We start from the raw sequence: 25968 nt of genomic DNA, 5'->3' as shown, positions 1-25968 counted from the left end.
CCAATCATGTAATCTCAATAAGCTTGTGTTTCATCATTGTTAATAATACCTACCTCACAGGATTGTGGGAGGATTATTTGAGATAGTATGCCAAGTATTTATCATGATTTTGACATATAGTAAACACACCTAGATGTTAGCTCCTGCTCTTCCAGCTGATGATATGATTATTATACATGAGTTTTCTCTTAGGATCACCCATTCCACTGTAGGAAAGCTAAGGATACTAGAAGGTTAAACCTTCCATTAAGGTGTAGCTTTTTCTATTTCTCTTTTACTTCTTGTCTGTACTTTGCAACACCACAAAAACATATGTTCTGTCTCCTGTGACAATACCTCCGTTATTTGGAGCAAGCAGTAAATTCTTTTCTCCCAGGTCAGACATCTCCAAGTTCCTTCAACTGTCAGGCTTTCCAGATTCTTCCTTTTCTTACTCTTCAGCATTTTCTCTGTGTTTCTAAAACTGTGTCACCCAGAAACAAAGCTGATATTCCATGTGTAGTTTGGGCACGGAGCATGGTGTGTGTTTCTCTGTTGGCTTTCTATCCTCCTGGAGGGAAAGAGTCTCTTCCCATGGGAAGGGCCCTGCTGCCCTACCTCTCAGCCTCTCTTGTGCTTAATACCCTCCCCGCACCCACCTGCTTTGTTCTGTGGACTGTGCGCTGGGGTTGGGGTGGGGAAGCCTCCTGTCCCACAGACTTGGGAGCCTCTTTCTGCTCAGAATGCCAGAATGTTCCCTTTTCGTCTTCTTGGAACACATTTCTCCCAGGTTCTTGCCTGGTTCTCTCCCTTACTTTTGTCAGCCTTTAACTCAGTTGGCATCTGATCACTGAGTTCTCTGGTCTGCCTGTCTCCAGGACTTTCTTTCCCCTTCCCAGCTTCATTTTTGCTTTCAGGGTTTTCTAACACACTAAACACCACCCCCCACCTGCCCCAGTAGACTGTAAGTTCTCTGAGTGCAGGTATTTTTGTCTGTTCTGTTCATTGCCAGTCCTCTGCAGCCTGTAATGCCTGGCATGGTGTAGGTGGTTGGCGAGTATTTGTGGCTTGAAAAGCATGACTCTTCTTTGCTTAGAAGTTGTACCATACGGGGCTTGGAAAGGACACTTGGGCAGCAGTTCATAGTCATGGGTCAATTTTTTTAGATTTTGAAAAGAAGGAATTTTTTTTTTTTTTTTTTTACGATGTTATTGTTAGAGCGAAAGCACCAGCCAGGGAAGGAGCAGAGGGAGAGGAAGAAGCAGACTCCTTACTTAGCACGGAGTCGGATGAGATGCAACCCTGAGATCATGACCTGAGCTAAAGGCAGACATTTAACCGACAGAGTCACCCAGGCACCCCCAGAACAGAAAAAAATTTTAAGTGCTTCACTTGATGGAAAAATAAGCCACATTCATTGTTTTAGGACTTTAGGATTTTCAAATCGTTTTGTTGGCTTTATTAACGTTTTACATATTGATGTGATTTCATCTTATGTGCTCATAAGATTTTTATGTTCTGTAAAAACCAGTGTAGGTTTTTAAAATAAGAATATCTATTCTTTAAATCTTAAGAGAGCTTCCCGGGTAGAGAGCTTAAGATAAATTATCTTTCCAACTTAGAATGGCCAGACTCCCAAACCAGGTGCTTGGTTTCTTCCATGCGCCCTACAAAGATTGTTTTCTCTTTGCGCCAGGACTTGGAAACTTGGAAAGCACTGCTTGAAGATATTTTAAATGTTGTCTTCAGATGGAGTTGCAACCCACTGAATTGTGATTCTCTTTTATGTTTTTGTCCTGGGTTGAGAACTATGAAAAGACTTTGTAAAACAATAAAACATCAAAATTCTGTAAAAACAAAGTTATGATCTTTCTGGACTTAACAATTTTCCACATGTACAGAAAGGTATTTCCAGAGACCAAGCTGAAGGCATTAGAAAAAAGAGTTGGACGTCATGGTTTAGCTGTAGAGTGGAATGGTCAGCAGCAGCAGAGAGAGAGCTGCTTATACTCACAACGATGTGAGGGATTCTGTGCTTAGTGAAAGAAGCCAGACACAAAAGATTGTATTGTACCTGATTCCACTTATTTGAAATCAAGAATAGACCAACCTAAAGCATGGTTCTAGGAATCAGAGCAGTGGTTGCTGATGCTGGGGGTGAGGAGAACAGGAGAGTGACTGTAATGGAGCACAGGAGAATTGGGGGTGGGGAGACTAGAAATATTCTATATCTTTGTAATGGTGCTAGTTACATGGGGGTGCTAGTCACAATTTTAATTGTGAAAATTCACGAACTATACGTTTAAAATGGATTTTACTGTATATAAATTTTGAAAATTCACTTAAAATAGACTTGGAAGGTGTTACATTTTTATATAACTTTTTGTAGTTATTTTCATCAACAGAACTCTCAACTACAGAGGACTTGAATAACTTTTGAAAATAAGCTTTGTTTAGATTATGATTAAACTTCTGTGCTTTTAAAAATGATTGTTTATACCTCTTGTGGCCTGTCTCGAAAAAAGAAATTTATTTCGAGGGTACATAAAATATATAAATCTGTGGTGAGTGATTATATAAGAGTAAGCTATTTTTAGGTAGAAGCTTTGCAACCATAATGAGACAGGAGTGTGCTTAACAGAATCTCAGTTGGTATTTTCATACTAGATGCCTCAGAAGGCTATGCATTCTGCACTGTTGGAAAGTACCTTTCAAACCTTTTCTGTTTGAGGGAATGCCAGTTTTTGCAAATTTGATGCAAACATCAATTCTTGAGTAGACCTATTTAAAGATATTTTTCTAATTATAAAGTTATGAGAGATATATGGAAGATACACAGGAGTATACAGAAGGCTTTTTTCTGTTAAATACGGAGAGACCTATAAAAACCAGAGCCCAGCAAACCACTGGTGGGATTTTGGTATATCTTAGTTTATGCATATTTGCAAACCACAAATACAGGATATGTTACTGTTTTCTATCCTGCATTATTTTCAATGCTTTCAGAGTGAATATTTTCCTTTTTCAGACATACTCTTTGAAAACATGTCTGCATAAGAAGTGAATTATTTTAACTCCCATTATCAGTATAGGAGTGGTCTTTTTACTATGCCCTTACTCCTACCCAATATTATTGTTTTTACAATTTTATTGAGGTATAGCTGATGTACAGTAAACAACATATTTAAAGTGTAACTTAGTTGTGATGTATGTTTCAGTAGTGAAACCATCAACCCAATCAAGATAAAGACACTTCTGTTACTTCCAGAAGTTTGTTCTTGCCGTTTGTAATAGCTCCCACTTTCCCACCTCCCCCAATACACAAGCACTGTTGATCGACTTTCTATCACTGGGGTTCAATAAGCATTTTCTGAAATTTTACGTAAATGGAATCATTGGAGGTGTAGGAAGTTTGGCTTCTTTAATTCAGCATAATTATTCTGAGATTCATCCATGTTGTTGCATGTACCAATAGTTAGTTCCTTTTCATTGCTGAGTAGTTGTTCATTTCGTGGTGTCCCACAACTTTTCCCCCTGTTGGTAGACATATGGTGGTGTTTCCAGATTTTGACTCTTGCAGATAAAGCTATTAGTATTTGTGTACAAGTCTCTTACAGACATAATATTTCATTTCATTTAGGTAAATACATAGGAATAAGTAGTATGGCCAGGTCAGGTCATACGGGGAATGAATGTTTGTGGGGCTTTTTATTTATTTGTTTGTTTGTTTTGATTTTTAAAAAAACTTGAAGTAGGATTCATAAAACATAAAAATAACTATTTGAGGGTTTAATACAGTGGCATCTAGTAAGTCACAGTGTTGTGCAACCGTTACCTCTGTCTCCTTGCAAAATAGTTTTCATCACTTCAGAAGGGAACCTTGTACCCAAGAAGCCATCACTCCCCATCCCCTAAAATGACTAATCTCTATTTTGTCCCTATGGAGTTCCTGTTTGGAACATTTCACATAAATGAATCCTATGATATGTGAACTTTTGATGTCTGGCTTTTCACTTACATATTGTTTTCAGTCTTCATGCACATAGTAGCATGTATCAGTACTTTGTTCCTTTTTATAACTGAAGAGTTTTCCATTGTACGTATATAACACTTTTATTCATTTGTTTATGGACATTTGGGTTGTTTCTAGCTTTTGGTGGTTGGGAATAGTGCTGCTTTCAACATTTTTTTACAGGTATTTGTTTGAACACCTGTCAGTTCTTTTGGGAATATGCATAGGAACAAATTTCCTGGGTTAGGTGGTGGGTCTAAGTTTAGCTTTCTGAGGAAGCACCAAACTGTTTCCCACAGCATGTGCGCCATTTTGGGTCCCCACCAGCAGTGTACAAGGCTTCATTTTCTCTATAACCTTGTCAACACTTGTTATTTTCCTTTTTAAAAATTTTAAAAGATTTATTTATTTTAAAGAGAGAGCATGAACATGAAGGGGAGAGGAAAACTCAAACAGAGTCCATGCTGAGTGCATGGTGGCGGCTGGATCTCATAAAAATAAGATCACGACCTGAGCTGAAACTAAGAGTCAGATGCTCAACTGACTGTGCCACCTAGATGCCCTTGCTATTTTCCTTTAAAAAAAAGTCATTCTAGTGGGTGTAAAGTGATATTGGAATATTGTGATGATTTGCATTCCCTAATGACTGAAGGTGTTGAACATCTTTTCATATACTTGTTGGCCATTTGTATGTTTAGAGAAATGTCTGTTCAAGTTGTTTGCGCATTTTTAAATCATGTTGTCATTCTGTTGCTGAGTTATAGGAGTTCCTTATACAGTCTCGATACAAATCCTTTATTGGATACATGGTTTATAAATACTTTCTCCCAGACTCCCAGTCTCTTGCTTGCCTTTCTCTTAACATTATCTTTTGAAAAGCAAAAGTTTTGATATTGATGATGTCCAAGTTCCATATATGTGTGTGTGTGTGTGTGTGTGTGTGTAGCTTTTTGCTACCTATTTCAGAAATCTTTGCCACGCTTATGGTTGCTAAGACTTTCTCCTGTGTTTTATTCCAGAAGTGTTCTAATTTTAGCTTTACATTTGGGTCTATAATCCATTAAGAGTTAGATTTTATTTTTGTTTTTGTTCTCTTTTTGATATATTGAGAGAAACTAGAGTCCAAAATAAACACATATTCTTATTTGTATCAGACGACTCAATATTGTTAAGAAGTCTGGTCTCCCCAAATTGATTTATACAGTCAAAGTAGTCCCAGAAAGAATTCCAGCAGGGTTTTTGTTTTATTTATTTATTTTGGGGGATAGAAATTGACAAACTGACTCTAAAATTTATATGGAAATGCAAAGGACCTGTAGTAGCCAAACCAATTTTGAAAGAGAACAGAGTTACAGGATTTAGACTACCTGATTTCAACACTTTCTATAGAAAGTTATGGAATTGAGAAATTGAGAAAATACGGTATTAATACGGTGTAAAAACATGAATCGGTGCAACAGATTAGGGAGTCAAGAAATGATCCCACACATATCTGGTTAACTGATTTTTTTTTTTTTTTTTGAGAGCGAGAGAGGGAGTGAGCAGGGAAGGGCAGAGAGAGAGAGAGAGAGAGAGAGAGAGAGAATCTCAAGTAGACTCCTCGCTGAGCGTGGTGTGACATAGGACTCATAGGACCCTGAGATCTCAACCTGAGCTGAAGTCAGGAGTCAGATGCTTCACTGAGTCACCCCGGCGCCCTGCATCTTTAGTTTTATCTTTAATCTGAAGTTCCTTTGCAGTGGCAAAGGAAATGATATGATAGTGGGTATATTTTCGAGATTAATATAGTCCATAAATCTTCATAACCAAGCTCTCATAATCTGCAGTATTAACACAATATCCTGAAGGTACTGTACCTGCTTCACTTTACCCTTGGCAGTGTGGAACGTGGACCATGTGAAGACACAGTCATCAGTCTCTATACATACTGTGTAGGTATATCATATCTGTATATATAAATTTTTTTTGACAAATATAGAAGACTTTCTAATATTTCATGGGTACACACACTCCATTTGGAGACTAACCAAAGGCAATAAAGAGCCACTGAAAAGCTTTGAGAAGTATTGCTAGATTTGCATTTTTAACATATGAGCAGGATAGGAATGTGAAGTGTCTTTTTCACACTATAATCTCAGACTGTAATTTCTCTATGGTTTAACCAATCTCTTACTGTACTTTGTATCCCTAGCACTTACTTTGAAAGAATAGTAGGTGTTCAGTGAAAAGAAATTTTTTTTAGGATTTTACTTATTTGACAGAGCACAAGCAGGGCGAGTGGCAGGCAGAAGAAGAGGGAGAAGTAGGCTTCCCGCAGACCAGGGAGTCCCACGTGGGGCTCCATCCCAGAACCCTGGGATCATGACCCAAGCTGAAGACTGTCGCTTAACCAACTGAGCCACACAGGTGCCCCCCAATTTTTTTTTTTAACTACATGGAAATTCTCCTAAGTCAGTTAATTCTTATCCAAGGTTCACATCAGAATGGTCTGTAGTGCTATGGAAAAAAAAAAAACATTATTTGTATTACTGTTAGGGTTAGTGTTAAAGAAATAGGAAACTCCAAATCACCTAATAATTAGCTTAAGTAAGTTAGAGACTCTTTTTCCACCTTAAAGTAGATAGGACGTGGGAAGTCTGGGCCTGTCTGGGCCTGACATAGCAGTTTTAGATGTTAGGGCCTATTCCATATATCAAATTATGGTCAATAGGAAGGAATAGAGAGAAAAATTAGAGTGTGCCCTTCCCTTTAAGGAAATATGGTGAGTTCCTCACAATGCTTCCATTCTTCGTGGGCGGAATTTAGTCATGTGGCCTGAGCTGCCAGAGAAACTGAGAAATAATCTTTGAGCTGGAGGGCAATAATGTAGCCACGTAACAAATTAGGATTCTCCCAGATGGTAGGAGAAATTAGCAACTTCTGTAATAGTACACAAGCCTCGTTTATTCTTGAGAGGCTTGATTCAGTAGGTTTAGGCTAAAACTGGGCCTTCTAATTAAAAAAATAAATAAATAAATAAAAAAGGAAACAGAGCCTATAGGTGATCTAGATATACTCTTCATGATGAAGAACCTTGGCTCTAAGCCAGGTTTTGAACAGGACAGATCTACTCATTCTTGTAATGAGAAATCTTTCTGCTGGAGGATATGGATTCAACCAGGTTTCTAATCTGCTTTTTATGACTTTGCCGTTTGACAGTGGTGTAATCACTGACAGGGGTCCAAGTGGTGGGTTTTTTTTGTGTGTTTTTTTTTTAAAGATTTTATTTATTCATTTGTCAGAGAGAGAGCAAGCAAGAGTGAGCATAGGCAGACAGAGTGGCAGGCAGAGTCAGAGGGAGAAGCAGGCTCCCTGCGGGGCAAGGAGCCCAATGCGGGACTCGATCCCATGATGCTGGGATCATGACCTGAGCTAAAGGCAGCCTTTCAACCAACTGAACCACCCAGGTGTCCCCCAAGTGGTGGTTTTAACAAATATTTTGCTATAATCCAGGTCAGTCTGCTTTGCATACCCTGCCCCCATTTTCCTGGTCCACCAAACCTGTAACCATTACCTTCCTGGATAACAGCCGCCCTCTGCCCCTTGACTCCTGGCCCCATCTCGCCAAAGTGAAACCTTCTGCTTCTAGACTTATAGTTTCCATCAACACTGTTCTTGCCACAGCATGGATTGGAAAACTTATGGAATTTGAAGTTAAAAGATCTTGGTTTCAGTTCTTATTTCTCTGCTAACCTATGACAAGGAGCTTAAACTTGATGATCTTCAGTTTATATATACACATACCTCCCCGCCCCATATATTCCTCATAGGGTTGTTAGGATTTAATGAACTAATGGTATGTAAAAGTGCCTTTTAAACTGTAAAATGCTATGCATATACTTTATCAGTAGTAGATATAAAATTAGCCCTGTGTACACAGAATCATAGTTTATACAAATGCTTATGAAATTGTCCTTTTTTTTTTTCCTAAATAAATTCATACTGAAGTTAAAATAATGAGATTTTTAGGATATTTCTGCTTAGGGTCTTGCACTTAAATTATTTCTTGGTAAACCTTAAAATATAAACACTAGTTGAAGAGATCATATCCAAAATATTATTTTTTAAAATAAGTCTTTTTAGCCACATATTTATCATTTCTGGTGTTCTTCATTCCTTTGTATAGATGAGTATTTCCATCTGGTATCGTTTTTCTTCTGCTTGAAAGGCTTAAATTTTTTTTCTCACAGTGTAGGCCTGCAGGTGATGGCTTCTTTCAGATTTTGAATGTCTGCACACATCTTCATCTTCAGCCAAAAAAATTATTTTGCATTGTTTCAGGGCCCCTTTACCTCTCTTGTTACTATGTAACTTAATGTTTATTTAAAAATAATTTCAGTGCTTATTTTTAAGCATGTTCCAGGAACATGCTTAAAATGGTTCCAGGTACCATTCTGAATAGTAGGGAATTCAATTATCAACGGATACTTGATGGAGTTAAAAAGACATGATTAAAAAAATACTTTAAAAATTTTCAGAATCTTTATTATAGGCTGATTTAGAATTTTATCATTTTTATACAGCCAGCACCAATTTATTACATTACATTAAAAGTTGTTTAAAGTGTGTTTAATATATACCATTACATGTGTCAGTTTAGCATTCTTTTTGTGTATGTACATGAAAACTTTTTGAAACTTTTAATACATTATACTATGAAGTAGAATAATATATATAGGAAATTATGCATTGAAATCTGCATAGTGCTTTTAGGAATATAATCCTGTAACTGCTACTTCTGGAATATAAAATAAACATACTTGTGCAAACTTTAACTTAGTGTAAATGTACCTTATAGAAGTGTTATAATCCTGGTCAAATGATTCAGTTTTGGAACTGGAAAATTTTTATGACTCTTACTTATACCAAATTATTTTAAATGCCACAACCATTGAGCAAGGCAGAGGAATAAATATGTATTGAATCTACTGTTGGTCATACACTGTGGATGTAAATAGTTCTACATTGTTCTATTGTTTGTATATATTACTAGTCTTACTGATTTTATTTCTTTGGGATATTATTTTTAAATCAGTCTGACAAAAAGTATTAAATATTCTGAGTTTATATTCTTCCAAGTATCATTATCATCTTGCTCTTATAAACCTCCTCATATTTGCCAGATATTTCTTCAGTGCCTATTTATTGGGCTCTGTCCTACACATAGGAGTAACCAGTTGTCCCCCAAATTCCTTCTTGAATTAAATGTCTGAAGATATACTTGGAAATAATTGACTTTAACAGATTATTAGCAGAAACCATAGCAGTTTAACAAGCTCTATTGAGGTCGTTTTACCTAGAGTATGTTACTACGTCAGAAACCAAGTACATGCCCTCTTCATCTTTCTCAGAACCTAAGGGCAGAGAGGCACAGAGGTAATTCCCAACGGGATTTCCTTTTCTCTTGGCTTGAGCTGGGTTGAGGAAGATGGCAATGCCAGTAAGAAAGGGACATGTTTTTAGTGGTGCCAAGAGCCAGTGACCGTTGACTGTAAACAACAGGAAAATGAACAGCTGTCATGTTTTGGGGTAACCAGGTTAGTGAGAATGAGGCTTCGGGAGGCTTGGAAATGATCTCATTTTTAATCTCAGGGCAGACTCTTATACTGTGTATAATGTTAAGAGTATAGAGGCTTCTTACTGCGTCACATGCTGGGATCTGTAAGTTGATGACCTCTTTGTTTCTTATTCTCTGTATTTTGCATATGCATGTTGAGGCAAAAGCAATTAGGAGAAAACTTTATTACCCGTACCTACCCATCTAAATCTGTGCACATCTACGCTGCCTTTTCTCTTGAAACTAAGGGTGAACTTTCTGTGCCCTGACAACTGGACACTTGTGAATTAGATCCTATTTTTTGCAAACTCAAGAACATCATTCTAGCAATTCTCTCCTCTCTCTACCACATCATTAATTTAAGCCCCCTCTCTATTGCATCTTTGATCAGTACAGAAACATTCTGGTTGTCTTCTGTACAAAAGCCTTGTTGACTCTCCTGTCCCCTTCCAGCAGGTGCTCCAGTTGTCTTCTTTCCTTTTAGCAAAACTTCTTGGGAATGGGCCATACTCTCTTGAGTTTCCTTCTCTGATTTTTCTTGACCCACTCCACTCAGGTCTTTGCCTTCAGCATCCTCTCAACACTCCACTGAAACTACTTGTGTTAAGTTCACCTTTGATCTCATCACCAAATCCAGAGGTCCTTTTTTCCTAGTTCCCATATTATTTTTATCATTGGTGTTTGACATGGTTGATCACTTACTCCTCTTTGAAATACTTGTCAGAGGCTTACAGGACACCACACTCTCCTGGTATTCCTTCTGTCTCTCTTCCTCTCTTTTTTGGTCTCCTTGTGCTGGTTCTTTCACTTCTCCAGTCAGAAGAAAATATAAGTCTTTGGTTTTCTTCCTGTTTATAACTCGCTTTCTCCTCAGTGATTCTTTCTACTGTTACAGCTTGTAATATATTTTGCAGATGACTTCCCAGGTTCTATCTCCAACCTGGACCTCTTCCTTGGACACCTCATTTGATGTCTACTTGACACCTACACTTGGATGTCTGGTAGCATCTCACACTTAACATATATGAAATGAAGTTCCGGATTGTCCCTGTTCCTTCTGCAGTCTTTCCCATTTTAGGTAACGATGGCTCTATCTTTAGTTGCTTAGGCCAGAACTGTGAAATCATCCTTAATTTTGGTTTTTTTTTTTTTGTATCTCATACAGTGGCAGTCTGTCAGCAAATCATTTAGGCCTTCCTACAAAGAGTGTTCAGAATCTTACTACATAGGGGCGCCTTCCTTGTTCTTTCTCATCTCCTACCTAGGCTGTTGCGACAGCCTCTCAAAGGATCTTGTTGATTCTGTTCTTCACCTCCCCCTGGTTCTCCACAAGGTCAGCCAGAGAGATCGTATTCAAATATAAATCAAATGAGGTTAATCCTCTGTACAGACCCCTCTATCAGTTTCCCTTCACTCAGAATCAAAGCCAATGATTTTAAGGCCATCTGCAAGCTTTATACAGTCCTTCTTCCCCCACCACAACTGCCTTGCTTATCCTGCCTTCATCTCCATAGTCTCTTATCAGACAGATCTGCTTTGGTCACTGAGGCATAGTTGTTTTTGAATAAGTATCTTTTTCAAAAAGACTGAAGTAAGACCTTCAGGAACATAGGGAAGTCCTTTTTCTTTCTTTCTTTTTTTAATAATTTTTTAATAATTTTTAATAAGCATATAATATATTATTAGCCCCAGGGGTACAGCTCTGTGAATCACCAGGTTTACACACTTCACAGCACTCACCATAGCACATACTCTCCCCAATGTCCATAACCCCACCTCCCTCTCCCAACCCTCCTCCCCCGGGCCACCCTCAGTTTGTTTTGTGACATTAAGAGTCTCTTATGGTTTGTCTCCCTCCCAATCCCAGCTTGTTTCATTGATTCTTTTCCTATCCCCCAAATCCCCCACATTGCATCTCCACTTCCTCATATCAGGGAGATCATATGATAGTTTTCTTTCTCTGATTGACTTATTTCGCTAAGCATAATACCCTCTAGTAAGGAAGTCCTTTTTCAAAAGGACTGAAGAAAAGGCCTTCAGGAACATAAGGAAATGCATTACACGGAGAGCATAGAAGGCCATGATAGTATAGAAGGGCATTAGAATCTGAAAACTTGGAGGTGTAATGTGTGTAAAGATGCTTTGTAAGTCTTTAAAACAAAGTAAATATACCCTGTGGTCATGAGGATATATATTATTACACTTGATCGTGCCTTAGACAGGGATCAGACCTTAATTTTCCTGGGCCTGGAGATGAGGGTGTGATTCAGCCTGGCTGTGGATTTAGAAGTAACTCTGTCATTCACACAAGGGCGCCATCCTCATGCACCAAAACAGTTAGGTAGCCTTCCAGGAGCAGAAGAGCCCTTATCGGCTCTAAAGGACCAGACCCACTGTAACAGCTGTGGCCATAGCAGGGAATCATCTAAAGCACACATCTCTTAAGAAGTTTTGAAGTCAATATAGTGTTGATCCTATAACCACAAAAATAATTGTCAGTGTAATTCCTTACCTGAGAGATGAAACTAGATGTTTTAAATTCAAGGTCTAGAGTATTTCAGTGTTAAGCGAAAACATTTTGTGTTATTGTAGCCATGCACCCAGTAATGAGTAAGGCTAATGCTATTTAGCTGATGGGAGTGTGGCCAGTTGAAAGAGTTTTATGAGACTGATCAAGACCAGAATCTCACCTAACCTGTAATTGGGTAATTGGACACAATATTCTGTGAATACTCATCACCTACTCCCCACTTAGTAGTGTGTTTTTGCCAGATGTAATTATTGTCTCCGCCCAACTTAACCTCTGTGGAAGGAACATGGGGAAATAGCAGGGTACTTTATAGAAGGAGAGTAGATAAAATATGTGTGCACTGGCTAGCACGTAACTGTTTTTAAAACTCTTGATTCTTCAGCCGGCATCTGCTCACTGTGTGAAGAACACTTTGGAAGTGTTCATTGTGAATTTCCACCTGCCAGCAAGAAATGGAGTAAAATGTAAGATGATCGTGTTGCTGTGGTTTGAGACGATGAGTGGAAAGGCTTTATTTGCATTAGTCTAAAGTGGTACAGACGTGGAGCATGTATGTGTTTATTATTAAGAGAGTGTGATGGTTTGGTCCTTAAATTATTCCTAATAAGTTTGACATTTATGTTCACTTTGTTGTATGTTAATTTTAGTTATGGGAAAGTTAGAGGGCTGAGGGTGTAAAGTTTTTATTTGAATTTTATATTTAATTTGAAAAATGTCACTCATATTCTAGAAATGTTCTAATGTAATTATAAACATATATGTTGGGCGTCTGCAAAATTTTTAAATGCCGGGTTGTCCCCTGGTGTTGCTGAAATACTGAGATTGCAGAGGATTTGGAATTCCATTGTTCCAGGGTTACTGAGTTAGTATGTTCTTAGATGCTTCCCTAAAGCAATAAAGACCTCTTTACTATAGTTTCTGCGATGTATATACCTACTCTCAGGTACATCATTGTACCTGATGAAAGAAATTGCTGTTTTGTGTGTAATTTTCGAGGAAGGGATCTTCAGTGCAGAAGATCCTGTTATGCTCGAAACAAGGACAAGTGCAGTCAGGACAATGAGATAAAAACAAGGTAAGAGCTAGAATAGTGGTGAGAGCTTCTTCTCCTGCTTCTGCTTCCCACCCTTTTCACTCCTCTTAAGAACAAGTGAGAACATATGTCCAAAGTAGCAGAAATGAAGTGGTGCTTATTTTAGATGGATAAAGGGGTAAATTGGATTTTGAATAAGATTTTGTTGAGGGAACTTGGTATTTGGGGGCCTCAGTGATTTATTTTGCCACTATTCTGAAGTCTAGATGAATGTAGGTATAAAACTGAGGTATTTGTGAAGTAGAAGGGTTAATTTAGCTGATTGATATATTGAAAGGTTTAGTTTCAACAGTGCATTTGCATTTTGATATTTGAAAAGCTATAAGGATAAAGCTAAAGGGAGCCAGGTGGGCAGGATTGAAGGAGCTTGGATCCTCCTACAGTGGTATTTCTGGAATCTAGATATTTAACAGTGCTGTAGAGATCTTTTCCATATGAAGAAAGGATAATTTTGGAGATTGTGCTCAATTTTGTAGTCCTTGTTTACAGATAAATGAGTTGTCTTACCCATGAAATGGAGGGAGAACAGTTTGGGGTTGTTGTTGTTGTTATTGTTGTTTTAAGTTGACTCCAGCCATAATAAGAGTACTTCCTCCTCTGGAGATAAATTGTAGATTGTAGGAATATTTACAAGTATTTTGCAATTTCTTAAAAACTGTAATTATAGAAATATTTCTTTTTTCCAGTTTGACATGCCCATGTTGATTTACCATTTATTGCTATTCTTATTTCATGATCACAGCTCTAATAATAATCTCATCGCTGTAATGATAAACACTAAGGTGCCTGAGGACTAGAACTATTCCCAAGATAATAAAGGTTTTACTCTGTTTCTTCTGCGAACGTAGCATTTCATTAAAGCTGTATTTCTAAGTTCTGTCTAGGGCTCTCCGTGTTGAACCTGATGTGTGGCTCTCAGCAACTCAGGGCCACAAAGGTCTCTGGAGTCAGAACCACAGGGAGGAGAAGGGGCCAGGGAGCGTCAGGAGGTCTGAAAGGGTGAGATTCAACAGAGAGACTAACTCAGAGAGCAGGCTGAGTTCTGTGGCTCCCAGGACCCATCAGAGGTTCCGCCTGGGGGAGGTTGTGGAGTCACCCTGCCTAGTGCTTTTCAAACTGTTGGAATAGTCCCCACTTTGGATGAAGGGGAGGGAAAGCTATAATGCTCCTGGTTGTCCCAGTGTCAGCCAGCACAGCTTTCTGAAACATCTGCTTCCTATGTTGGGGTTATTTTTGAGAAAGGTTCTGCTTTGCTGAAGTAAAAAAAAAAATTAAAAAATACGGTTGAAGACTGCTGATAGAGAATTCCACTATTATCTAATAATCTAATTTTTAGATGAGGCAGCTAGGGAACATGAGACTTCTGAGATTGCACCGTGGGTAACGGTAGATCTCTTTTCTGGAAGTTGAGGGAGATTACAGAATAGTTTTGATTCCTAGAGTCCTGATATCAAGACAGGTGAAACTCTCCGCAGCAAATCTAGCACGTGCTGTTTTGTAGGAGGGTCAGCTTGCTTAAATTTCGGGAGGTGTTCGTTAACTGCGAAGTTTGAAATGCTCTTGAATTAGGTAGGAGGAATTGATCATTTCATTAAAAGATGAAAAAGAAACCAGTCTTTGCCTTTGTTATAATCTCTTTTTGTTGTTGTTATTAGTGTGTTAAATTCATGGTAAAATATGGAACCGTAACCAAAATATGGAATTGAAAAATTAAGTCAAATTGTCAATTGCTTGGCCACTTGTTTCCTTTCATATATCAGCTATTTTGAAAGTAAGCTGGAGGATTATATCTTATGCTTTATTAATTATTATTATTACTATATTTAGAGAGAGTGCAAGTGGGGTGGGTAGGCAGAGGGGGAGAGAGAATCTCGAGCAGACTCCCCACTGAGTGCAAGCTCAGCTCAGGGCATGATTCCGCCACCCTGAGATTGTGACCTAAGTCAAAATCAAGAGTCCAATGCTTAACCCAACTGAGCCACCCAGGTGGCCCGATCATAACATACATGTTTTAATACTCAGAATTGTTTTAATTATTTTGTTCGAAACCTGGCTTGAATTTTATGATTAATGATGAGAGAGGGAGTCTCTAGTTTTAAAAAGTTTTATCTGATTTCTGAATCGGCCTCTGTTCTTACACTAGAATCTTGGTCCTTTGAGCCAAATTTGCCTAATCTGTTTTCATTAGCTAGAGCTGTTGTAAGAAAAGGCCCCACGGGAAGAATAGAATTGGCTTAGTAAGTGTGCTTATTCACCTGTGCGTGTATATAACATGGCTGTTTTCATTTCTGATGTTGCAGTTGAACTGGATGAAAAGCAAATAAATTTTACATCTTTCATGCGTAAGACTGTGGCTCCTGCTACTCTGAAGTCTTTTCATGTTTCTCTCTTCTCTTCTAGGTGAGGAATTTTAAATTGGAACAGGAGCAAGAAAAAAACAAAATTTTGTCAGAAGCACTGGAGACTTTGGCCACGGAGCATCATGAATTAGAGCGGTCTCTGGTTGAAGGCTCCCCACCTCGCAGCATCCTCAGTGAGGACGAGTTCTATGATGCGCTGTCAGGTAACTCTAGCATCTTGCCACCTGTGGTGCTGGTGAACTGAAGCCCACCACCTAAATGTCTGCTGAGGGTCGATGTCACCTGCAGCGTCCTGGACCTGGCAGCACTACCGCTCCCCAAACGGTCTGCCTTTCGTGTGGTGTTACTGAGGCAGGAGCCGGAAGGTCGAGAATGAGTCTGCCCACACTGGTGGCGTATGCTAAGCTGGAGAGGGGGCGCTGCTAAAATTCAACGAATTTGATTTCTTTTTCCTTTATTCAGGGACCATTAAATACCTCCTAGTTCCGGGTACAGTTAGTGTCTCAGGCTGGAGCAGAGGACAGTTCCTGTCATCAGAGAGTACTCTATCCTCAGAGGGTTCAGATGAGGGATGTGGTTAGTGTACAGTATGCTGAGTGCCAGAGTAGCGATGACCCCTCGGTGGGCTGGAGCAGAGAGAAGTGCTTAATTCTGCCTCAGAAATACATGCCAGGGGCGCCTGGGTGGCTCAGTGGGTTAAGCCGCTGCCTTTGGCTCAGGTCATGATCACAGGGTCCTGGGATCGAGTCCCACATCGGGCTCTCTGCTCAGCAGGGAGCCTGCTTCCTTCTCTCTCTCTCTGCCTGCCTCTCAGTGTACTTGTAATTTCTCTCTGTCAAATAAATAAATAAAATCTTTAAAAAGAAAAAAAAAAGAAATACATGCCAAAAGCCTGACAAACTGATGTGCATGAACTCCATTGTCTAAATTGGAATCCTGCCTCTGACATTAGCCGACCGTGTGACCTTGGACAAGTTCTGTGACCTCTCAGGTTCTGTGTTGACACGTATTTAAAATGGGGATAAGTATATCCATTTACACAGGCTGAGTCAGGTTTAAATGAGTTCTTGTGTTTAAACTGTGTTTAGGACGGGGCCTGATGCGTACTAGGTACTCCAAAAATAGATGCATGTGGGGAGCTAAATGACTTGGGAGGGGATGGCCCACTAAGCAATTTTGACCTTTGAAGAATTTACTTCAGAGTTTCTGAGGTGAGTGTAGGTCAGAGAGTGGCTGGAGATGAGTGAGGCTGAGAACCGCTCTCTTATGTGAGGAAATCAAGTTCTTAAAAGAATAGATGGATGTACGCAATTACTCTTCTTGTTGAACTTGACCAGGAAAGCAGGAGATCCCGGTGGATAGGGAGTGAAAGGACCACATTTGAAGTAGGAGATTAAAGGAAGCACCGTGAGAGGTAATAGAAATGAGAACTAAAGAAGACGGGGTTGAGGAAATTAAAATGGTGATCATCTAAGACAGGGAAAATGATTGTTTGGTGGGATTTTGGCAAAGAGATTTGTTATGTGAGATAAACAGAGCAAATAGGACTTTTATTGTGGGAAGTATGATATAATGAAAAGAATGAGAAGTAATTTTAATAGCCAGATTTTGGAATCATTAGAGAAAAGATTATACTGATGATGATGTTGTCTTAGATAAGGCATTAGTGAAAGGAGTGACTCACTGGGGAGGGAAAGTGAAGCTAGGATTTGAAAGCAGTGGGATGAGTGGCAGGGCAAAGGAAGTATTTAACACGAGTGAGAGAAGTGGGAAGGGAGGAGGAATGACATTAGAGGCTACAAACATTTTTTTCCACACCTTCCCTGTGCCAAGTCCGATAGTGTTATCTTCTGTATTCCTTCCGTTTAGGGCATCCAAAAGGGAAAGTCCCTAGAGGGATCATATACAAGAGCCCAGACACTTCAGCTCATCTTTTATGGTTTTGTTTGTTTGTTTGTTTGTTTTTAAAAAGAGAAAAAATTTAATGTTCATTAAGAAAAATTGTTATAAATGACTCAGTATGAAAGTGCGTGCAGGGGCGCCTGGGTGGCTCAGCGGGTTAAGCCGCTGCCTTCGGCTCAGGTCATGATCTCAGAGTCCTGGGAGGGATCTCCACATCAGGCTCCCTGCTCAGTGGGGAGCCTACTCCCCTCTCTCTCTCTGCCTGCCTCTCAGCCTACTTGTGATCTCTCATTCTCTCTGTCAAATAAATAAATAAAATCTTTAAAAAAAAAAAAAAGAAAGAAAGAAAGAAAGAAAGAGAAAAGAACGTTGCATTACCCAGTGAAGTTCTCTGTTCATCCCTTATCCTAGTTATGTACTCTTCCTTATAAGTTCTTACTGACAGCCTGATCCATTCTCTTCCAGGCCTTTTTAAAGCAGTCCCCTGCGTATGTGTACACGTTCATACCGCTTCGTTTGTTGCGAATCAGGAGTGGAAGTAGCAGATGATCTTTCTGGCTCTGCAGTTTCGTGTAACAACGTAACTTGGAAATCTTTCCCTTCGGTAGTACAACTCTAGCTCATTCTTTTTAAAGGTTGTGTAAAAGTCCGGGATATGATTCACCACTGTTTTCTTGATCATTCTCTTCTTGATAGACATTTAGCAGCTACTGTCATCTTTCTGCTTCTCATATTTTAGCACCCAAAACACTCTCCCAGATCATCTCCTCTGGGAGGAAGAGATAAAAAGGACTGTAGTCCCCAGGTGAGGACTGGCAAATAACAGCACAGAATTCAGACTGGTCTGCAGTACTTGTTGCTTTATGGTTTGCTGTGTTGAGGAGTATCATGAGCCTTCGTGCAAGTGTCTAGGTCAATTAGCATGTTCTACTGTGGTTGTAGAAATGAAGGAGAGGGACAGGTGCCATGCCTTTGCTCCTTCCTGCCCTGAATGGCTCACCTGAGTTGTGTTGCATTTGCCTGAACAGAGTACTTTCCGTGGCCACTCCTACTATTTCCTACTAGAAATCTTGAAAATCATTTGATGCGTGTATAACTGCATTAAGGTTGAGTCCAGTGCCCTGGGTTCAAGCTTTGGGCTACTGATGACCTAGCCATATCTTTTTTTTTTTTTTTTTTTTTTGACCTAGCCATATCTTCACTGAGATCATAAAAGCCATCATTTGGGAACGACTTCCTCTCTGTTAAAAGAGAAGAAGTGTCCCTCCTCAGTGAAAGCCATCCCCTCTTCATTTGTTCATGTCCCCATCTCCTTGTACTTTCTCCAGAACTGCTGTTTGGTTATTGTTTTTTTTACCTTCCCTTTCAATACCACATCATTTAAAATACTAACTTAAAATTCCTGTAGTAGTTTCCTGTTGCTACTATAGCAGATTATCACGAATGTGCTTGAACAGCACAGATTTATTTTCTTACAGTGCTGGAGGTCAGAAGTCCCAAAATGAAGGTCTTAGTTAGAGCTGTGTTTCTTCTGGAGGCTCTGGGGGAGCATCTATTTTCCTTGCCTTTTTTAATTTCTAGAGACCACCTGCATCTGTTGACTTGAGGCTCCATCCTCCACCCCCAAAACTAGCAGTGTGACATCTTCCAGACGCTCTCTCTGACTCTGACTTTTCTCTCTCACTTTTTTAAAGGACCTTAGGGATATCAAGGGGCCCGCCCAGGGTAAGCTCTCCATCTCAAGGTCCCAGCCACATCTGCAGAGTCCTCTTACCATGTAAGGTAATATAGCCACAGGTTCTGGAGGTTAGGATATGGGCATGTTTGGGGGACCATTAGTCTGACCACCACAGTCTCCAAATTTATATCTCTAACCCTGACTCAACTATCAGGTGGAAAAACAAATGAGTTATCTTTCTCTTAGATCTTCTGCCTCCTCCGCCTCCTAGAGTTTACCTCATTTTAGTAAATGGCATCTCTTTCCTCTTCTAAAGCCAGACACCGACACCTCAGAGTGGTTTGTGACATTGATGTGCCCATCCATGAAACCCAGCCCAAAGCTTGTTCATTCTGTCTTACCTCAAAGCCATGTATGTTCTATTACTATAGGGTTAAAGGTAGGTGCTGGGGCTGGAGGCTGTTGATAAATTATGACTCTGCTAATTCCTATATCCTTTGGAAGTTACTTCGCTTTTCTGTACCTCATTTCTTCATCTGCAAGTGGGTCATGAGCTCACTGTGATAAACATGTACACTTAAAATGGCATCCAGCACACTGAGCTGTCACCTGTGCCATACCCACTCCCACTCCTGTCCAGCTTCTTAACTACCATGCTTCCAACCTTGCCCTCCTGAAGTTCACTCTCTATACCCCACCCACAATGACACTTTGTAGACGGCCACCTCATTGCATTCCCCTGCCTAAAATCCTGTGGTGGCTTCTCATGGCACTGAGATAAAAATCAGACTCCATAACATGCCTTCAAGGCTCCTGACATCATCCCCATCCTGCCTGTGTCCTCAAATCAGTCTTGTCCCCTTACTCCCTTCACTTAACTGCATTAGCCACTCTAGCATTCCTCCAGCCTTGCAGCGTGATAGTGACAGCAGACTACTAGGTGTGGAGTTAAATAAGACCAAGAAAAAGTATGCAAAACTATACTTCATTTAAAGCATTTTTTTAAAGCTTATTTTTAATTGTTGATTCATAATAAAAGATTAAATCAAGCTAATATTTAAAAGATGTAAAAAGATTTTTAAAGATTCTTTTCTTGAAATATTTGTAAATTATTTTGACTCAATGTTTAATCTTCTTTTAAAAAGTTGCTTTTACAGCTTCTTTTACTTCCTTTAAAATAAGAGGATAATTTTATTTGTTTAGACTTAAAGGCCATGTGACTTCCTGTTTTCTCTTGGCTACTTTTCTCTTATGTCGCTTTAGGTTTTGCAAATAAGCAGGATCAATGAGAATCTAATATAGCGGGTGAGACAAGACATTGATGCAAGCATACAGTATAGACTAATTTTTCCAGTGCTGTGGGATTGCTTGGTCATTTTTACATTATTTTTCAAGTATACTTGATGACTAAAGATTTCATGAAAAATTTGTGAAGCAAGTAGATTTCTTATTCGCAATTTGGTTGAATTTTGTTGTGTAACATGATTTAAAAGGAGCAACATCTAATTGTGTGTGTGTGTGTGTGTGTGTGTGTGTGTATGTATGTTTAAGAAAAGAAGTAAAATGGTTATGTTGAGTGAAATTGCTGATCTTTCTATAAAGTGACCCCTTCCTGGTACAGGGGCTAAGCCAGTCATGCACACTGAAGCAACAAGATATAAAGAGAAACGAAAGGAAAACTGGTTCTCTGGAGAAAACTGTTCTGCAAGCAAATGAAATGTAGAAATAATAGAAAGAAGCACTTTAGGGAAGAAGAGTGTGGGTCATTGTTTGTATTCCTACCCTTTCCGTTGCAGTTTTTCTGTATTCTACCCTCTGCTCCTACCAGAGCTCTCAAATATCACTAACTTACCTCCTCCCCAGAGTAGTCTTTGCTGACTCCCCCTGGCAGAATTAATCATTTCTTGTTTTGCGTTCCCTCACTGGCACCTCTTCATGGGACTGTACTGGTGGTCTCTGTATGATCACGATTACCCGATCTTCCTAAATCCCTGAGTTCCTCTCTAAATGTTGAATGCAGGCTTTGGACAAATGCCACTGGTATTTCTGTCCTCCCTAAAAATATATTGGTATTCAATACAAGCACAAGAGAATCAGGAGTGCTTGCTGATTTCATACAGTCTGCACGCTGCACTGTGGATTCCGTGTAGGAGAGGACGGATGGCAGACAAGGAGTGAGCCGGGGTGAGGTGGTTCTAAGAGATCAAATTTGTTCTTGAGGAATTTACAATCCACTTGGGGCTGTGAGACCTGCTCACAGAGAGCACGGTGTGGGGGCATGGAAATAGTAGCAAGGGTGGGGACGGTTCAGGGTGCTTGACTTTGTGAATCTCTGATCATCTTCGAAGGAATTATTTTTGAAACGTTTGTTACCAGTTAAATAATTTTGTGGCTATTACTGTTTAGAACTGGTATAATGGACCTAGCAGTTTCACCAAAATTCCTGCCTTTTGGATATTATAACTTTAAAATGTATTGGTTTTCTTACTGTCTGTTCATTTTCCTTTTTAGAAACATGTTGAGATCAGTTGCTCAAGAAAGGCTTTCTTGCTAGGTTTTCCTCTTAATGCTATTTTGGTCGAAGTGTGCATGAATAATGCATACAATCCAATAGTGTAGACTGGCAAAACCGATAGATGGTTATGTCATGAAATTGAAGCCAGTTTTAGCATTTCTCAGCAGTTCCCAGGGTGGTACTCGTGTCTTTTTAAGTCAAATCTTTCAAAACGGAAAGTGGTAATATAACGATTTTGGTTTCTTCTGGAGGAGAGTAACACAGGACCAGTCATGACCTATGTCAGAGTTTAATTCAGTAAGTACTCGAGGCCCTAGTGGAGAACACATGATACCATCCCCACTGACCTCTTCCATCTAGAAGACACGGGATCTGATCACCATGGTCACTGTTGTCTCCTTCTACAGTTTATTTTTGAAGTAGCTGTGCGTTTCTTATCTGGCCTTGTTCCTTTTGTCTTTAATGTCATCTGCCCCTGCCTAGTGCCTGGCGTTACCACCTCCCTCAGTATTCCTAGCACTCTCTTCTCTCTTGTTCCCCCCTCCCCTTTTTCTGGGAATTAGCCATTCTGCCTTATTCTTGCCCTTTTTCTCATTATGTAACTTTCTGTGCATTCCATCCTTATCTCTCTATCCTTATCACTGCTATTCCTTATCACTATGTTTCCCTTAAGGGTAGAAACCTTGTCATATTAACTTTTGTATTTTCTCTACTGCCCAGTACAAAACATATTAATTAATTGATGTGATAGACAGCAAATTGAGTACCACAGAATATGGCTGTCATTAAACACCTTCCATTTGTAACATGAAGAAACATTCTGGAGAAAATCCGATGAGTGGCAGGGGCTCTTCATCTAGTTTTAGTTTTGTAATATTAAACAACTATCCAGCAGCTTACTTATATTTCTCTACATGTTGTCAGTAAACTTGCTGAGTGTAATTTATCTTTTAGGATTTGGCTTGACCTTCTGGGTCCATCTTCGTTTTCTGAAATATTGTTATTGACTAAATTGATGTCTCCATTAAATATTTACTGTAAGCTACATGCATTTTGTACTGTCCTTAGCACGGAGAGGATTTCACTAAGCAGACACAACTGTTGAGTGCCTACTGTGTGCCATGTGCTTTGTTAGGCACAGCTATACCAAGATAGCTAAGACCCGGTCCTTTGATCTGGGGGGTTCGCAGTCAGTGCAAGACGGTAGATGAATGCATGGAGAGTCAGTGCAGTGTACAAGGGATCCGCCCCTCCAGCCCACCCTACCTCCTCGCTCTGACACGTGGCCTTCGAGTTTGCCTTTCTCAGGAACTATGTCAATACCGTCCTCTCTGTTTGGTCTGGGCCACGGTTTGACACTTGTCTCCTGTCTTTGGACCCACTCTCTCAGGAAACCTTGATCCCAACATTGTTTTGACTGCACCATATCACCTCCGTTTTTTAAAAAAGGTTTTATTTTTTTTTTACTTCTGTGAGAGAGAGTGAGAGCGAGAGAGCTCATGAGTGGAGAGGGAAGGAGAGGGAGAAGCAGACTCTCCTGCTGAGCAGGGAGCCTGATATGAAGCTGCGTCTTAGGACCCGGGGATCATGACCTGAGCCGAAGACAGATGCTTCATCAACTGAGTCACCCAGGTACCCCACATCATCTCCCATCTTTACACCACCCCTCACTCCACGTGTGCCCTCATGTTCCTCCTTTGAGGCCTAGCTTGCTTGGGGCAACACGGGATCAGTTGCCTGCCTTTCTCTCCTTGCATTGTACTCAGCTGGCAGAATGCTGCACCATCCCTCCTCCCCCCTTCCAGCCCCAGTCCTCAAGGGACTAGGTGAGGCTGGAGACGTATCTAGGGCCACACCAGTGTGTCTAGCTGTATCTTCATGACCGCTGAAGTCCATGTTGTGCTCTTTGGCAGCCCAGCAGTTTTACTTCTTGTCTGTAGTCCATTGCTTTCACATTCTGCTTTCATGCTTATGTCAGCTACAACTTCTCATGCCTTATTCTCCATCCTCTGCCATCTGAAGCCATTGTTTATGTCACCAAGAGACTCATGATTCCACTATTGAAGCCGTCACACACCTGGCTGTGTCCATACGTGTGCGTGTTCTGCCTTCTCTGCTTTGCATTGATGAACTGAAACCACCCCCTCCATTTGTGCCTGGGATCCCCCCCCCCCACCCCGGCTCCTCACTGGACCTACAGAAGGACATCTGGGCATCTCCTCCTCTTTCCCAGGTAATTCTTGTTCCCATCAACTGTCTCATCCTTACAGTGCTAAATCGTATAAAAATACCTTTGGGGCTCCTGGGTGGGTCAGTTGGTGAAGCATCTGCCTTCAGCTCAGGTCATGATTCCAGAGTTCTGGGGTCGAGCCCCATGTCGGACTCTCTACTCAGTGGGGAGTCGGCTTCTCCCTCTCCTGCTCTCTGTATCTCTGTCACTATCTCTGCCTCTCTCAAATAAGTGAAATTAAAAAAAAAAAAAAAAAAACCTTTGATCCCACATTGCTTTCCATTCTGACCATCTTGAACACCCTGTTTGCCCATAGTGCTCTGGAGCAGGTCACCACTGCACTGCGCTCAGCTAACTGCGCGGTTCTTTCTTGGTTCTTTTCTTTCTTGACCTCTCACCAGCACTTAGAGTTATTGGTTACACCCTCCTTCTGAGAACATTGTCTTTCCTTAACTTCCAAAATAGCACACTTCATTTTCTTTCTCAGTTTCCTTTGCCAGTTGTTTTGCATCGTTCCAACTTCTGGTATTAGAGTGTCGCAGGGGCGGGCAGGTGACCTTTTTTCTGTCCACACTTACCTCTAGGTCTTTTAGACTCCCAGGTGTGGTCTGAGGGTAGGCATCAGCATCACCTGGGAGCTTGTTGGACATGTAGAACCTGAGGCCTCAGTTCAGACCTAGTGAATAAAAATAATGCATTTTTTCCCCAAATCTGTAGGTGATTCATACGGACATAAAAGCCTGAGCAACATGGCCTTACGTGGGCTCATGGTAGTCCTGTGCCTTTAAGTATTGTCTGTATTCTGATAAATCCATAAGTTTGTATTTCCAGCCTTTGTCTTCCCCCTGAATTTCAGACTCATGTCTATCTGTCTACTTGGCAAATTCACTTTAATGTCTAAGAGAGCTCCTACATGTCTTAAAGTGTCCTGCAGAGAACTCTTGCTTTCTACTCAAAGCCTGCCCCTTTTGCAGTCATCTGCATTTTGGTAGATGGAAGATGTCTTTCCAGATGCTTTGGCCAACCTTTGACTTTTGACCTTTGACTCTGGCAGCCTTTGACTTCTCCATCATAGACAGTTTTATTTTTGTGCATCACATCCACCTTCAGTCAATCAATGAATTCTATTAGATGGACCTTCAGAATACATCAGGGGCACCTGGGTGGCTTAGTCGGTTAAGCATCTGACTCTTGGTTTTAGCTCAGGGCTGTGGGATTGAGTCTATATCAGGCTCTGCACTGAGCGTAGAACCTGCTTGTGATTCACTCTCTCCCTCTCCTTCTGCCCTTCCTCCCCTCCCAGTTTGTGCTCTCCCCTTAAAAATGAAATGAAATGAAATAATGAAATGCAATCTGGTCACTTGCCCTGTGAGAATCTTATCACCCAGACCTGCACCCCCACCATCTCTGGCCTGGGTGGTCACAGTGGTTTTCTGACTGCTCTCCCTGCCTGCAGCCTTATCGCCAGAAGTGTTCTTAACCCAGCATTCACAGCGGTCATTCTGAAACATGAATCCGTTCATGTCAGTTCTCTGCACTGAGTCCTCCAATGGCTTTGCTTCTTTGCTGGAATAAAAGCCAAAGCCCAACATGATCTGGCCCTCTACCACCATTCTGAAGTCTGCCTCTGTCCTCCTCACTTCTGTCCCTCTGACCTCAGTTCTGGTTCTACAGCTTGCCAAGCATGCTCTCCTTTAGGGCTCTTTTTTCTTAGGTTCAAGTTAGTTAACATCTAGTGTAGTACTGGTTTCAGGAGTCGAATTTAGTGATTTTCACGTATATACAACACCTGGGACTCATCACAACGAGTGCTTTTTTTTTTTTTTTAAAGATTCCATTTATTTATTTGACAGACAGAGATCACAAGTAGGCAGAGAAGCTGGCAGAGAGAGAGGGGGAAGCAGGCTCCCTGCTGAGCAGAGAGCCCGATGCGGGGATCGATTCCTGGACCCTGAGATCATAACCTGAGCTGAAGGCAGAGGCTTTAACCCACTGAGCCACCCAGGCGCCCCACAAGTGTCTTTCTTAATGCCCATCACCCATCTAACCCATCCCCTCTACTCCCCTCCAGCA

At 40.5% G+C, this 25968-nt stretch overlaps 1 protein-coding gene across 4 annotated transcripts in view; it reads left to right on the top strand.

Moving 5' to 3' along the window:
* Positions 1 to 25968, top strand: part of OSBPL1A (oxysterol binding protein like 1A) — a 225060-nt gene that overhangs the window by 112938 nt on the left and 86154 nt on the right. For 3 of the 4 annotated variants that reach the window (XM_059409375.1, XM_059409377.1, XM_059409376.1), the window contains one exon: positions 15611 to 15773. The exons of the other annotated variant lie outside the window; for it this stretch is intronic. In XM_059409375.1, the coding sequence (XP_059265358.1) occupies positions 15611 to 15773 (163 nt within the window). The remainder of the gene's footprint in view (positions 1 to 15610; positions 15774 to 25968) is intronic. 4 annotated transcript variants of the gene reach the window in all.

The sequence above is a fragment of the Mustela nigripes genome, chromosome 8 (assembly GCF_022355385.1).
Source record: "Mustela nigripes isolate SB6536 chromosome 8, MUSNIG.SB6536, whole genome shotgun sequence".
In the NCBI taxonomy this organism is placed as follows: domain Eukaryota; kingdom Metazoa; phylum Chordata; class Mammalia; order Carnivora; family Mustelidae; genus Mustela; species Mustela nigripes.
This window is presented reverse-complemented; position numbering and strand designations above follow the sequence as displayed.